This window comes from Quercus lobata, chromosome 5 (genome assembly GCF_001633185.2).
Source record: "Quercus lobata isolate SW786 chromosome 5, ValleyOak3.0 Primary Assembly, whole genome shotgun sequence".
Classification (NCBI taxonomy): domain Eukaryota; kingdom Viridiplantae; phylum Streptophyta; class Magnoliopsida; order Fagales; family Fagaceae; genus Quercus; species Quercus lobata.
In genome coordinates, this window is record NC_044908.1 from 36840348 (window position 1) to 36854933 (window position 14586).

At 34.0% G+C, this 14586-nt stretch overlaps 2 protein-coding genes across 4 annotated transcripts; one reads left to right on the forward strand and one right to left on the reverse strand.

Annotated features, from left to right (window-relative positions):
* The first annotated feature begins 537 nt into the window (after window positions 1-537).
* Window positions 538-6295, forward strand: LOC115989729 (protein HEADING DATE REPRESSOR 1). Of its 2 annotated transcripts, none has more exons than XM_031113562.1 (3): window positions 538-757; window positions 5430-5755; window positions 5865-6279. In XM_031113562.1, exons 1-3 carry the CDS (start codon window positions 637-639, stop codon window positions 6078-6080), a joined length of 663 nt encoding a protein of 220 aa, XP_030969422.1. In that variant the 5' UTR covers window positions 538-636; the 3' UTR covers window positions 6081-6279. The 2 variants fall into 2 exon arrangements, with proteins under 2 accessions (XP_030969422.1, XP_030969423.1); XM_031113563.1 differs by having other exon boundaries at window positions 669-757; window positions 5376-5755; window positions 5865-6295.
* Window positions 6296-7112: 817 nt separating this feature from the next.
* On the reverse strand, window positions 7113-14363 carry LOC115992951. Of its 2 annotated transcripts, XM_031117199.1 has the most exons (6): window positions 13909-14363; window positions 13669-13842; window positions 13479-13585; window positions 11608-11915; window positions 10234-10417; window positions 7923-8007 (listed from the first exon to the last, which is right to left on the reverse strand). In XM_031117199.1, the coding sequence occupies exons 1-5, from the start codon at window positions 14224-14226 to the stop codon at window positions 10275-10277; spliced, it is 1050 nt and encodes a 349-aa protein (XP_030973059.1). In that variant the 5' UTR covers window positions 14227-14363; the 3' UTR covers window positions 7923-8007; window positions 10234-10274. The 2 variants fall into 2 exon arrangements, with proteins under 2 accessions (XP_030973058.1, XP_030973059.1); XM_031117198.1 differs by lacking the exon at window positions 10234-10417 and having other exon boundaries at window positions 7113-8007; window positions 13909-14356.
* Between the last annotated feature and the right edge of the window lie 223 nt (window positions 14364-14586).

The following is a 14586-nucleotide window of genomic DNA, read 5'->3' on the forward strand; positions in this document are numbered from 1 at the left end:
ATCACAAACCCCCTAAAAGAACATGTTATGAAGATCAAAATTTCTAATCTCACCCTGCGCGTGCATTTGGATTGCAATTAAAATTATAAATTATTTTACTATTCAGCTTATTTTTGCTACTATTCATGAGTCTCACTGTACTTTTTTGTACTATTTATAGACCCTACTGTACTATTTCAACTCATTTTTATATTTATCTAATAAGTAATATCCATAAAGACCTTACATACGTAGGGAAGCAATTAAAAAAGAGACAAAGGCATAAAAAAGATAATAATGCTACAAAACATTTTATTTTACAATTATTGCAAAACTAAAAACTAGCGAAGAAGAAGGGACATTTATGAAAAAAAATAAATAAAAAAGTAAAAAAAAAAAAAATGATAGATGATGGGACCCAATTGGATGGTGAAGAGACAACTGTAAACATAAAATCGTCCACCAAAAATGCTAGAAATCTGAACCGTTAAAAAACTGTGTGGTCCCCCGTCCGTGTAATAATTGTCTTAACAAATTATCTTCATCTTGGAGCTAACAAACATACAACAAATTATCTTCTTCATAAAAGACTAGACTTTAATTTATCCGACAACAACAAAACTCTCTCTCTCTCTCTCTCTTTGCTGTACTTGTTCAATGGCAAACCAAAATCATGAGAATCGGGAAAGGAAGAAGGTGGAGGATGGAGCTTTGGTAGGGTTCTCTCCGGTCTCTTCTCCTCGGATTTTTTGGAAATCCCGAAAGAGATCATCATCAGGTACCCATTTTTCTTTCATTAATTTTTATTATTTTTCCCTTGTTACCTACTTAAATTCTATATATTTATATTCTCAATCAGTTTAGAATTTCAAACTCATCACCTAATCTACCTACCAGCCCCTTTGTCCCAATACTTGGGTTAATTTTCATAATACATAGAACTTGTTGCTTGGTGTAGCTTTCTTACTATAACTATTTTGGTAAATCATGATCAGATCATATATCCTTTGGTTTCTATGTGCATATGAAGCTAATCCTTTAATTGAATTATTATTATTAGTATTAAAGAATTCATCTACTTCTACTTCTGCTTCTGCTTCTACTTCTATCACCATTGTAATTATACGCCTGCCTGCGCGTGTTTGTTGAAGAGAGAGAGATAGAGATGATATATTAACACAAGCTAGAATTAATCAAGTGATGATCGGGACATATTTTACTATATAATTTTTGCTTAAAAATAAAGACTTCCAAATATTTATTTTTTCATTTCAGTTTGTAATTGTTAGTAAAATTTGTAATATTTTCCGAAACAATCTTCATACTAATAATTTTTTTTTTTTTTTGACAATAATTGAATTATCAGGCTTTAATTGGATAGATGATTTTAACAACCTTTTAACAAATTGTCACCTCAAAATGTTAAATAGAAATATTTTATATATGAAAATTGTTTATAAGATTCGAGTTGCTGACTTTGCCCCTACGTTACTTGAATTGAAACTCACCAAATACACACACTCTCTCTCTTTCTCTCTCTTATTATTATAACGGAATATTTCTTTCTTTCTTTCTTTCCGTACACTCTTTTCTTGCGGTAGTTATAAGCGATGGGCTGTTTAAACAAGCTCTCATGGTATCCTCAGTTTTCTTTTATATATATATATATATATATATTCTAGGTTGTTTATGTATTTGCGCCAAAACCCAATTGCCTATTTTATTGATCTTTTCTTTTGCTAGGATATTATAAAATACTAATACTAACTTTGAAATTTGAATAGCTTCTTCATCTTTAAAATAAATAAATATTTTGTTTATGTATTTGCTAGGATATTATTTATTTATTTATAAATAAATAATTATCGGGCTTTATAATATTTTTGGAGATTTATGAGTTATGAATGAAGGTACCTAGGAATATTCTCAACCCAATATATATATATATATATATGGGTTTGGCTTACCTCTATTACTTTTTTAACTAGACATGTCTTTTTATTTTAAATATACAATGGCAAGTGGTAGTGGGTTTTAATATCCTCTTTTTATTTAGTTAGTGAAAGATGTAGTAATTTCTCATTAAAACAAAATGGGATTTCAGTTAAAAAGGTATCGGAGGTAAGCCAAACCCTGTATATATAACCTTAATTTTTGTGAGGCACGTGATCTGCTATATATTTTGTGGCTGGGAAGTTCACCAACTATATTATATAAAAGATCATTTTTTATGGTTATGGTGTATATATTTTAGGGAAAACTTGATTTATATATGATAGATAACATTGTTAGGCCACAATTTAACCTTGTGTGAATTAAGAAATTCAACAAAGAATTTTAATCAATCCTTAAAAAACAAAATCCTTCTCCAAACGCAATCCAAACGCAGCTTAAAACTATCAAGTTAGAAAATTGATTAATTCTTCTCGACTTTATGTCTAACTTGAAAAAAACAAAACCCTCTTCTCAAAAAAAAACCCTACTTCTCTTTGCTCCACACTCACCTTTTATGTCTCCTGCATATGACACTTTTCTTTGCCTGTTTTCTCCTTATTTTTTTGAAAGAACCCTTCTCCAAACCACATATAAAACTCTCTTACTCTATTTTTATAATGAACCCCAGCCTTTCTACGGCCTTTCTCCATATTCTTTTTGAATAATGACTCCTGAACTTGGCAACCTCATCATTAGTTGGGAAAATATTCTGTGTGGGCTGAACCTTGGGGACGTCTGTGAACCCAACAACCTCTCAAAGTCCCAAAATAGCATATGACACTCTTCTTTGCCTGTTTTCTCCTTATTTTCTTGAAAGAACTCTTCTCCAAACCACATATAAAACTCTCTTACTCTATTTTTATATTAAACCCCAGCCTTTCTACGGCTTTTCTCCATATTCTTTTTGAATAATGACTCCTTAACTTGGCAAGCTCATCATTAGTTGGGAAAATATTCTGTGTGGGCTGAACCTTGGGGACTTCTGTGAACCCAACAACCTCTCAAAGTCCCAAAATAGCTTAGGAAGACTTCAATTAGAGGAAAACCACTGTGTTATATGGAGCCTATAAGTTTGGGTTCAATAATGTTATAATAATTCCTCGATTTTTTTATACTTTTTCTTCATATGGCCTTCCACTTACACATGTATACTTAACTGACATTGCTCTCTTAAAATTTAAATCCCTTTCTCTCATAGGCCCTAATCCTTTTTGTCTAATAGTGATCTAGTTATTCATTACAGTTGCAACTTTTTTTTTTTATATAATAAAAATAATAAGAAACATTTTCCACTTCTAGTAGGGAAACATAACTAACTAATGCAGGGGTGGAACTAGGTGTTAGCTTGGTGGTCCATGCTCCCCACCCTCTCCTCCCCTCCCCTAATTTAAATACACACACACACATTTTGAAAGGTTTAGCTTGCAAACATAAAAAAATTTCAAAGGTCTTTTATATTTTTTTAATAAAAAGAATGAGCAATTGGTTCACTGGCTATAAAGATAAGTTCTTTTTCTTTTTTGTCAATTTTCATTTTTTATTGTAAAATATTTGCAAAAACTTTGGATCATTCGTGGCTTTGAAGATATTAATGAGCATTTTTTGTTTTGAAATCAAGGGATAAAAGTGTCATACCAAGTGTGTGTTTTCACTTTTCTTGAGAAGTAAAAGTGCTCTAGCCTATATGCTCTGCCTTAACTAGGACACGGACTAGAAAGAATTTTTAATAAAATAACAGAAAAAAAAAAAAGGATAAATAAAGCTTGAATTTATAAGTTGTGCCTAACTAGCATGCTGTTTTTGGAAACTATTCACAACGATCCTTTCAGAAAACCATGCCACTTTTGTTTGTTTTGGTAATCTGTTAGGAGCATTGCTAGCCATAGTTGTTGCAGTTATGCAACAACAGAGGTTGGGGCCAATGAGAATGTAACATGTGCAAAGTGGTCTTTGTTGGTCTTGTGCTCTATATGACAATAAATCTCAAATATTTAATTGGTGGCATGTCCTAATTGGTCACATTTTTCATTGAACACAATTGCGATATGGCCAGTACTCCCCTTGATCTCAGTTCAGTAACAAGACCTAATAAGTTCTGGAGATGAGGATTGCATAAGCTGTGGTGTCCACAATTAATTTATTTCTTTATTGTTTTTAACGTATATTAATTATTTACCTGTTTTCTTCGTTTAGCATATGTATAGGCTGATTTCTTTTGTAACATAAATTTCCTAATGGTAATATTATGTTGTCTTTGTAAATATTTCCATTCCCAGGTGCTGAACCTTTTGGAGTTCACTCTTAACACACAATTGTATAAGTAAATGATTTGTATTTGGCACCAGAGTGCCCTTGCAAGTCAACACCAAATTCCTTGGAACAAAAGATAGGATTCCCAACTATTATTATTTAATTTTTAATTTCTTGGATAATATTTTTAAAAACATGTCACTTTTTGCTATATATATTTATTGGAGTTGTTCATGAAAGAACACCCATAACTCTTACTTACCAAAAAATAAAAAAACTGTACCTACTAACTTACAAAAAAAAAAAAAAAAAAAAAAAAAGGCAATGTACAGACTCTGCATATTTTGAAATGTCCACACTAAATGGTTCACAAACATTTCACACCATTTCTTTTCTGTGCACCCTTAAGTAATTGCAATAGAAGCTACTGAAAAATGAAAAATTTTAAAAATTTATTGCATAGTCTAAAGCAAAATGAATAATTGGGGGACTAGGAAATGATGGAATGCAATCATAGATCTCTTAAAACATGTCAGGTTGTGTTTGGACAATTTATGAAATGTAGTTTTATTGGCAATTTCCTTTTAGCTTTATTTAACTCACTTTTGATGCATTTATTATAAAGTAAATGCACTTAAAACATGAAATTTATAAAATAAGAAGTGAAATGCCACTAAATACAAGTCTAGTTTATATCCAAGGTCTCCATCCAAGGGAGAAAATAAGCGCTGCTTGCTACTTTTTGATCAGAAAGGGTGTTGTGTTCCATATAGTGATCCAGTGAATGGCCCTTTATTGGATAACATGAAATGGGTTGATCCAGTTTTTAATTTTTAACTTCTTTTTTGACTTAAAGACATGGTCATTATATGAATGTTGGGCATCAAGTTTCACCTTTAAATGCCCCGAAAACTAGAGTGGATCTTTTAGTATTGATTATTACTTATCTGCTGTTTTGCCTGATTAGACCTTGGTACTTGTTATTTAGCATAGTGCAATTGCCTAATTAGCCAAATTTATGTTGGATGCACTCTCCATTCTCCACCCATGTATTAAATGATTTTTCTTAATATTTGCTATGCTGGAATTGAAGAAATGGCATGGTGGAACTATGGCCTCCCTATTGTGTTTGATACTATGCTAGTGTATAGATATGCAGCGTCTCTAAGTTTGTTGGAACTAGAATAGTAACTTGTTTCCAACAGCTAGCTCGATGAATATAGACAAGGTAACAGAAGATACTGCTGATGAAACACCCAACAAACAGGAAGAACCTCTGATTGAAGAGAAGGCGCAGGACTCTACTGAAAGTTCTATGATCTCTGAGCGTCGAAAGGCCTTGTTTGAACCATTAGAACCAATAATGAATATAAATGGCCGACGACCATCAGCTGAATCCTTACTCCCTCCACCTGACTTTGACTCCACAAACTATCCCAAAGGCTGGCTGATTGGAAAGAAAAGAAAGCTAGTCAATGTGGATGTTGTTGAGAGCATGCGGAGGATTGCTGTGCAGGAAATGAACAGAAAGGTTCTATTTCAAACCTCTCTCCTCAGCAACACATGCACACGCACCAACAAACACACACAGTGATGGGGTTGCAATACAAACGTGAACCATATTTTGGTTATACATGCAGGACAGGGAAATTGATGGCCTAAATCAGCAATTGGAAGAGGATGCCCAATGCCTAGAACATCTGCAACTTCAACTTCTGCAAGAACGAAGCAAGCGTGCAGAGGTCGAGAGAGAAAATGCAGTGCTACAAGATCAGATATCTATGTTGATGAACATGTTACATGATAACGAGTCCATGGGAGAAGAAGGCCCAGATGAAGGCTCAGATGAACCATAGTGGTGGTTTGTTCGGTCGTTTGTTTGTTTGTTTGTTTATTCTTTTTGTAGAAAGTTTCTAAAAAGTTGAAATCAACCATTCAAAACATAGGTTTTATATATATAATTGCACAGGTTGGTACTGCTAGTGCATTGGAGATGAATACTCTTTGTTTGTAATTGTTCCATTAGCATATATTATGAAGTACATATTATAGCAATTCATTTATTAGAGCATCACGATTAGTTCAACAAAGTTCTAGTTAAATTTTTGCTAGAAAGTCCTTTTTCGATTATAGCTACCTACCTTATTTTTGTGATATACTCCCAAACAAAAACTATATATATTTTTTATATAATTTAAATATTCTTCTATATTTTTTTTACCAATGGTCATATGCTTTCTCTAATTTTCACAAATATGAATACCTTATTTTCGTCACCTTGTTCTCACTCTAGAGCTATTTCTTCATCAACTCAATCAAAACCTATACACCTAGTGGCAACATCATCCCCAAACTTCCAAAAGCAAAACTTGAATCAAATCATCAAATGTATTTGTTAGTTAAATTAATAAGTGGAAAGCCCCAAACAAAGATCCAAACTGAAGAATCGTAAGTGTAGAGATTATCCCAAAAACACAGCCCAACAGAGTGAAATTTACACCACCTGCACAACCTAACAGAGTTAAATTTACCTGCCCAAACTGCAACACGAACAAATTTGGTAGTGGTTACAACGATATCAATGAGAAAAAGTGCTAAAAGATTAGTGGTGTTGATCTTCAACGGTGAGCAGTGCAGGTAATATCCCCATTGGAATACAAGAACACTCTCGTTGGCACTCAACACCCTAGCCAACATCCCTGGCTTTGTCGCCATTGGAATACCCCTTTGATCTGTTATTGGCATCAGTGGCTTCTACGGCAGCAAGCTAGGCTTCAAGGAAGTAGCAGTGGCTGCCCCAGAAGTGAGAGAGAGAGAGAGAGAACACAATGGGGAGCAAATAAAAATTGGGTCAGTAATTATTTAGCAAAGATACAATGTTCAGCACTCAGCTTTCAAAAGATTTGTTAAGTTGCCAGCAAGTTCGTTGGAGGCCAAAAAAATGGATTTGGCTAACCAAATATTACATGGCTATATCAGATGCACTATAAAAATACAGATACAACAGAATTCACCTACATATATATACACGAGGTAATACAGAAAATGTACAGACATCACCCTCACCATATGATCAAGTCAGGATTCTGTCTAAAGTTAATTTTTTACCTAAGCTTTACAAGTTTCAGCAAACACAACCTAGATTACAGAGGAAATAACGCTTCACACTTAAAACAAGATTAGTTGAGGACCACTATCTAGAATGATTATGAGAATCTTCTGGCAAGCTAAACCAAAACCGAGGGAGAGAGGCTATCCTTGGAAGATTTAGAAGCAGCTCTGCAAATGAGTCCTTCCTCGACATTGCTGGTGCTTGCTTACAGCCAGAACCATCATTGGACTCACCATCACCCTCTGCAGGATTACTTTCATTTGTTGATGCAGCAAAAGCTTCACCCATGTTCTGATCACTGTTTATATCAATATTGTCATCACATTTGGCCTGCAAGTTTTGTGAAGTTGAAGGATCCTTCGGCAGAAGGCAGCAAAGAGAATTGACCCTACACATGAGTGACTGCTCGTCAGACGCTGATGTTGATTGACTGTCGCTTAACAAGATCTGGGTAACCTCCTCCAGAATGTCCCTTCCACGTTTGTTGCCAGAAAAGATGGGTCTATCATTTGCCATTTGTTCTGAAATGCAATGTCCAAAGTGGCTCACTAGATCACTCATAGACATCGATGGATGAAGCACAGGCACTTTAATTTGTTCTAAATTGCTGAGAAACTTTGAATCTTTGTCTGCAATACTCCTCATTTCTTCAATTTTATTAGCATCCATCACTATATATTAAAATAAGACACTAGTTAGAAGATCTAGAACAATAACAAGGTAGTGTCGAAAACAAGGTACTCTCAATATGGTTCAATTTTATCAAGTAACCATCAGGAACATAATAACAAATGCATGCCTTAATGATGTGACACGACAAGATGCCAAGGCATGTGACAGGATGAGTTGGCACATGTGGGGGCTAAATTCAAGGGATGCATGGAATCAATTGGCCAAGTATAGCATGAATAAATAAGGAACAAGGCAATTTGCCAACATGATATATATATATATATATATATATATATATATATATAGAGATGGGTTCAAATTACACCTGGTGTAACTTTAAAAAGTTACACATTTTCTAAACTATTGGATTTAAGTAGATCCAACGGTCAAAAAATGCACTCATTAATATTGATATTATGATAATGATCTCATTTATTATCCTTATTTATAACATTTCATACCTATTTCTAATCCCAAAAATAGGTATATTTTTCTCTCTGCTCTCTTTTTCTCATCCACTACACATTTCTCTCTCCTCCATTACTCTTCCACCTCCATTCATGAATATTATAGACAGGATTCTTCTTCAATGAATTAAAACAAAAATTTTAATTCTGATAACTTGTTCTCCAACGAGATAATGGAACACTTTTAATCTTCCCTAGAATCAAGGATAGAAGAATTTTAGCTTCGAATTTATTTTTACAATTTTTGTGTACTAAAATAGAGGTTCTTCATATATCATCTTAATATGCTAGCGAGCCTATTTCATTATTTTCATGATGCATTGATGTCATATAGGCCTATAACTGATCATTATATCACATTAGGGGGAAGTGTTATATATATAAATTTTTATGACGGGAATCTCTTCAAGGTGGGACCTTTTGGACTCACCCCCTGTCAATTAAACCCCAGATGCATGACCTGCCCGCAAAAACCATGAGTTGGGTAATCTTAGAACTCGATTCTAGGACCTTAAGGGAGCATAACCCAAGGCCTACCAATCAAGTTAACCTGTGCGGACCCAACATGTAACAAATTAATTTAGCATGTGCTTAAATTTTGGTAGTTAGATAGGCATGTATTCAAATTAAAGAATGTGTTTGAAATGTGTAAACCTGTAATTAGTTTCACATTGTATTGTATTTTAGCATGTGATAAATATGGAAGTTAAAATCTAACAAATCAATTATGGATGATGATCATCATAAGGTCATCATAACTAATTCCCTAAGCTATAAATTGCTAACTAAGCATAAGCCTTCTAAAATTGAGATTTTAATAAATGAGTTTGAGATTTCCTTTGAGAATAGATAGAAGTTGAGCCTCTCCCCCTCTCCAGAAAAATCATTCTTTCTTGAACGCATCATCATTCTATTTCTCTTGCAGACTTGCACCAATAATCACAAACATTCACAGACCATCTGCAACCAATCTTCTAAGCCTACGTCCCACCACTAGAGTGAGAGGGAACATCAATAACTTCTATCAATCTTACTATCATACCGTCATGGAATGTTTTCTAGTCATACAAACCAAACATCACCAAAGAAACTCTTACCTCATCTAGCTACAAACTTGCACTAATTTTGCTTGCTTTATTATTTAATTTTTTTTTGATAAGTATCTTGCATTTTTTATTTTCTTATCCAGCATATGATTTTCTGCATTTCCTACACAACAGAAAGCATCATGTAGACCTTGCTTTTCATATCTTGAAAGAAACACGATATTACATTCCTGAATTTTCTTTGAACCCAAAACTTAACAACAGTACTATAACTTAATTAAGAATATTCTTTGAAACTAAAACATAAAAATAGTACTATAAAGAGTTAGAAATTTTTTCACTGCAAGCTACTAGCAAGCCTTGCTACCTTCCACCTAGAACAGCACTAAGGCACACTTAGCTACCAGCATAATCATGTCATGTCTTTTAGAATTAATGAATGGTGAGAAAATATTTTTGGCACATTACATGAGATGATAGAAAAATGGCATATCCTTAATTGGTCTCTAAGATTGCGCCAATGAACTCTAGCTCTACTGGCACTCCCTCACACAAGAATGGGTAGAGGGTGAATTTTTTTTTTTTTCTTTTTTTTCTTTTTTGAGAATATATGAGTTCAAAACATTTGACGTACGTATGTAACTTACCAATAAAAAAGTCGAAAATGAAAAGAAAAAGAGGGAAAAAAAATTGTAGCTTTCAATAGATTCACCTAAGTGCCTGGCAGTAATAATACTATCAGATAGCTTGTTTTCATATCCCCTTTCTAATAAGGTTTCCTTCAGATTTGTCATCCCTTGGAACACACCAATCACCAATGGCTAGATGCAGTTCCATCATGTCTGTCATTGGTATCAACCCATACATCCAATCTCTAAGAAATCTGTCGAGTTTTGCTGAAATTATACAATGTAAATTTGTTAAACCATTATTTATTTACTCTAAAAGCCTTTCCCTTCTCATTGAAAAAAATTTGGAAGGCCAAGGTCCCATGAAAAGTGGCATTCTTAGCGTGGATTAAGCCCTTAGGAAAATCCTTACAATTAATAACCTTCAAAAGACATATTTTGATAGTTGATTAGTGTTGTGTGTGTAGAGGTAGCGGTGTGACTGTTGATCACCTGCTTCTTCATTGTTCTATGACAACATATTTATTGTCCTTTGTTTTCACTCTCCAAGATTAGCTTGGGTGATGCCGAAATCTGTGTATGATATGTTGGAGAGTTGGCAAAGATTGTACAAAGAAATAGGGGGTCCTTAATGGTGTTGAGTGACCTGCTCATGTTATCAAAGAGCAAATCGTTGTTTGATTGGATGCTTGCTCTAGGCAACATCCCTTTGATGCCTTTTGTTGACTTTATTGACTCTTTGTGAGTTGTATTCATTGAAAATAATTTGTCCACATATTATTATGTGTCATTTTCTTTTCCTTTTTATATATATAAAAAAAAAAATAAATAAAAAAATAAAAATAAAAATAAAAAAAACAAATAGAGTCCACACAAATTCAGCCTTTAACCTAATCACAGAATAACAGAATTATCCTTGTCACTGAAGATGAGAAGCTTTACAGCTATTAGCACAGGAACAATTATATTTTGATAATTTTATAAGGTTGCATTTGAATTTGAGGATTTATAGTCAATGAATTTCAAGGATAATTATTGGTACAAATTGTTTGATAAGAATTTCAACAGCACAAGATGAATTAAACCTTTTTTGAGGATTTTTCTCCCACAAAAACACTAGTAATCCCATCAACAACAACCAAAAAAAAAAAAAACACTTGTAATGTTATGAGTTTGGAATAACATCTTATATACTTGTTTCAAATCCACATATTGATAAAACTGAAATTCATTAACAGAAAATGTCTCTCTCTCTCTCTCTCAATACCTTATTCAAGTCATTTGGACTAGAAACTAAATCCAAATCTTATATTTCCATTGAAATGAAACATAAAAATATTAAATGAAGGATATGCATTTATCATCATATCATATTCTAGTTTAAAGAGAGACGAGTATGTGTTATTTAGCTATAACCATATCAACTATTACTTTCACTTCCAGGAACACAATTTTACCTGAACTAGGTGAAGGAGTTTCCTCAATATAATTTTCTGGGGCTCTAGCAATGAACTCTTGCTCATTTGTTGAGAATGATGATTGAGCTCCAGATGGTGATGCCACAGCCCCCAACGAAGTCTCTTCACTTTTCATATCAGAGCCATATTCATTTGGCTCCTCAAACCCAGCAACATTGGATTCAAAATATGGACATTCTAACACAATTTCTGGTAGTTGACTTAAAAAGCTGAGACGAGGGTCACACTGAATAAGCTTTTCGAAGTGCTTGTCTAACATCCCGTGTGGGCACTGTAGAAAATGTCGCCTGTGACAATATCAAAAACCGCAGCAGCATCACATATTTAGAATCTTAATGATACAACACAGAAGTGATTCATGCTCTTGATTAGTTGCAGTCTAAAATGCAAGTTACAACTCTGTGTTTGGATCAATTTAGATATTTGCCCCTGATATTTAATAAGTTTAATCCTAGTCTCTTACATTTGGCACCATTTTTTTTTTTTTTTTTAAATCTCGTCCTGTCTATTCCCAGTAATTACATGAAACCTAAAATTCTAATTAACCCTACAATCTCTATAGCTGGTCTAATTAAAAACACACTGTAAGGTTGAATTTAATTAACCTATCTTGTTGGTTTTATTCTGTGCCAAATTTACTTGTAATTTAGCAATTGGTAACCCTGTGTTTAGGTGAGAATCATGTAAGTGTAGTGTGTGAAAGAGTGTAAAGAAATGCTCAAGACTGTACAATGAAACAGGGATTCGCGGCTGGATCTCGCGGGTGGCTCATGACTTGCAAGTTGTCAGAAAATGCACACGAATGAAGCATGCAGAGAAGCTGAACTGTCATGCTAGCTGTAGCACTACAGGACAAAAAGTCCAGACTGGCCATTCAATTAGCTCGCGGCTTGGACTCGCGACTCAATCAAGTCGCCAGTCCACCCTGTTATGGAAAAACTGACTCTTCGCATTCCTTTCTCACTCCAGTATAAATACCCCTTATACCCACGAAATATTGAGAGCTTCCAGAGAGAATTTTGAGAGAAAAACCCTAAAAAAAAATAAGATTGACTCATCCACAATTTTTACATAGTGACTCTTCAAATTTCTCAACTTTCATCCTCTCTATTGTTACATCCTTGAGAGGTTCTTTAACCAAATCATTTTCTTACCTTATCCATATCTGTGAGAAGGTTTTTTGGTGTTTTGGGAAGCAGTTCGAAAGGAACCAATTCATATTGGTTGATGTTATAGGTTACAATGGAATCCGGTAAGTTAAAGAAGAAATAGGTTCGGCATAACCTCGTTGGAATAGGAGCTTAGAAAGCTTAGGTACACTGGATAGATTAGACTTGGAGGGTTTTCTGCTGTTCATGTATCCCAACTACATTCTTTAATAAATTATTTATCGCTTGGAGGGCAGCAGAGAGGTATTACGTCGAGAGCTTCGGTTTCCTCTTCTATAACACATCGTTGTGTTGTCCTTGTGTTTGCATCTCTTTTCCCTTAATTTTTGTCATTTAATTTCTGCTGTGGATGTGATTTTATTTGGTTTAGATTGTTTATAAATTTTGTCATATGCTTATGTTCATATTCCGCACATTAATTATTTGATAATAAGCTTGAATTGATAATTTGGAAATTGGGGGTCTAAAAGTTCATAGTGTATTATACACATTTTGAACATTCACACACCATATCATTTAGGAAGTAATTGTAATTCCCAGTGAATCATACATCAAAGAAGATAATGATGAAGGAAGAAAGATATATGATCTGCTCTAAATGAAATGTAAAATATAAACACGCAATCATAGGTTTGGGTCAAATAATAATAAAATATTGTAAGTTTAATAAAAATGAAGTACCTATAAACGCTTGCTTGACCACCTGTAAAATCCGAGGATGCCTGCCATAAGGTGTGCTTCCTAGGTTGTGGATTTGTCTCCCTAAAGAAAAGGGGCCTTCTAGACAGCTGAGTCAAACAAACAAAGAACATGAATCTAGCTACAATCATAATCTAAATTTAAAAAAAAAAAAGGAATTTTTTGAATTTACCACAACATCCAAAGTTCCCGGTCCATCATCTGGATAGATTGCTTTGATAGCCACAATATCCGACCACTGTATTTCAATCTTATTCTTAAGACTGCCATCAAGGACTTCCCACACCAGCTTATGCTTTGCAAAGTAACATTTTGCCACCAACTCTCCTTCGTACTTCGACTTATACTACAAAATAGAATAGAAAGTCAACAACAAGCATAATCCAGGCAACATGAATATAAATTTATATACCTCCCATGTCCCGATTCTAAGAAGTGAAGCCAAAAAGTTCGAAGCCTTGAGCTTATCATTATTATTGTTGTTGTTGTTGTTGTTGTGGGTGTTTTGATGAGAAAGCAGCCTGATTTGGATTAAATCCAAAAGGGAGGGGCTCTTTCGGAGATGCAAACCAAGTGGGCTTAGCTCATCATCAAAGGGATTGTACATTTCCTTTTGTTGCAGAGATTGGTGCTCGTGCTTGTGCTTGTGCTTGTGCTTGGATCGCTTGTTAAATTCTAAGGAGGATTTTTCAACTTCTTCTAATACCGCCTTCTTCATTAACTCAACCATCGATTCTTTCTTTCTTTCTTTTCTTTTCTTTTTTTTTTTCTTAAAAAAAAAAAAAAAAAATTACTCGATTCGGCATACAATAAAAACTTCTTCAATTTTGTTCAATTTCAATACCCGTGCAGGTGACACGAATAGAATTGCCACCTGGCAGACCCGTTGTCTAATTTGCCTCAGTAGAACCTCGCTGCTTCCTTCCTCTGAATAATTAAATGTTCTGTACAATTATTTAACGGCTTTTCTTTTCTGAAATTTTATGGTTAAAATATCCTTATCATATCCACTTACAAGTTTTCAACTAACGAGGATAAATATATAAATTAAAACTCCACTCACGTACACTTTATCAGTTTCTATCTCATT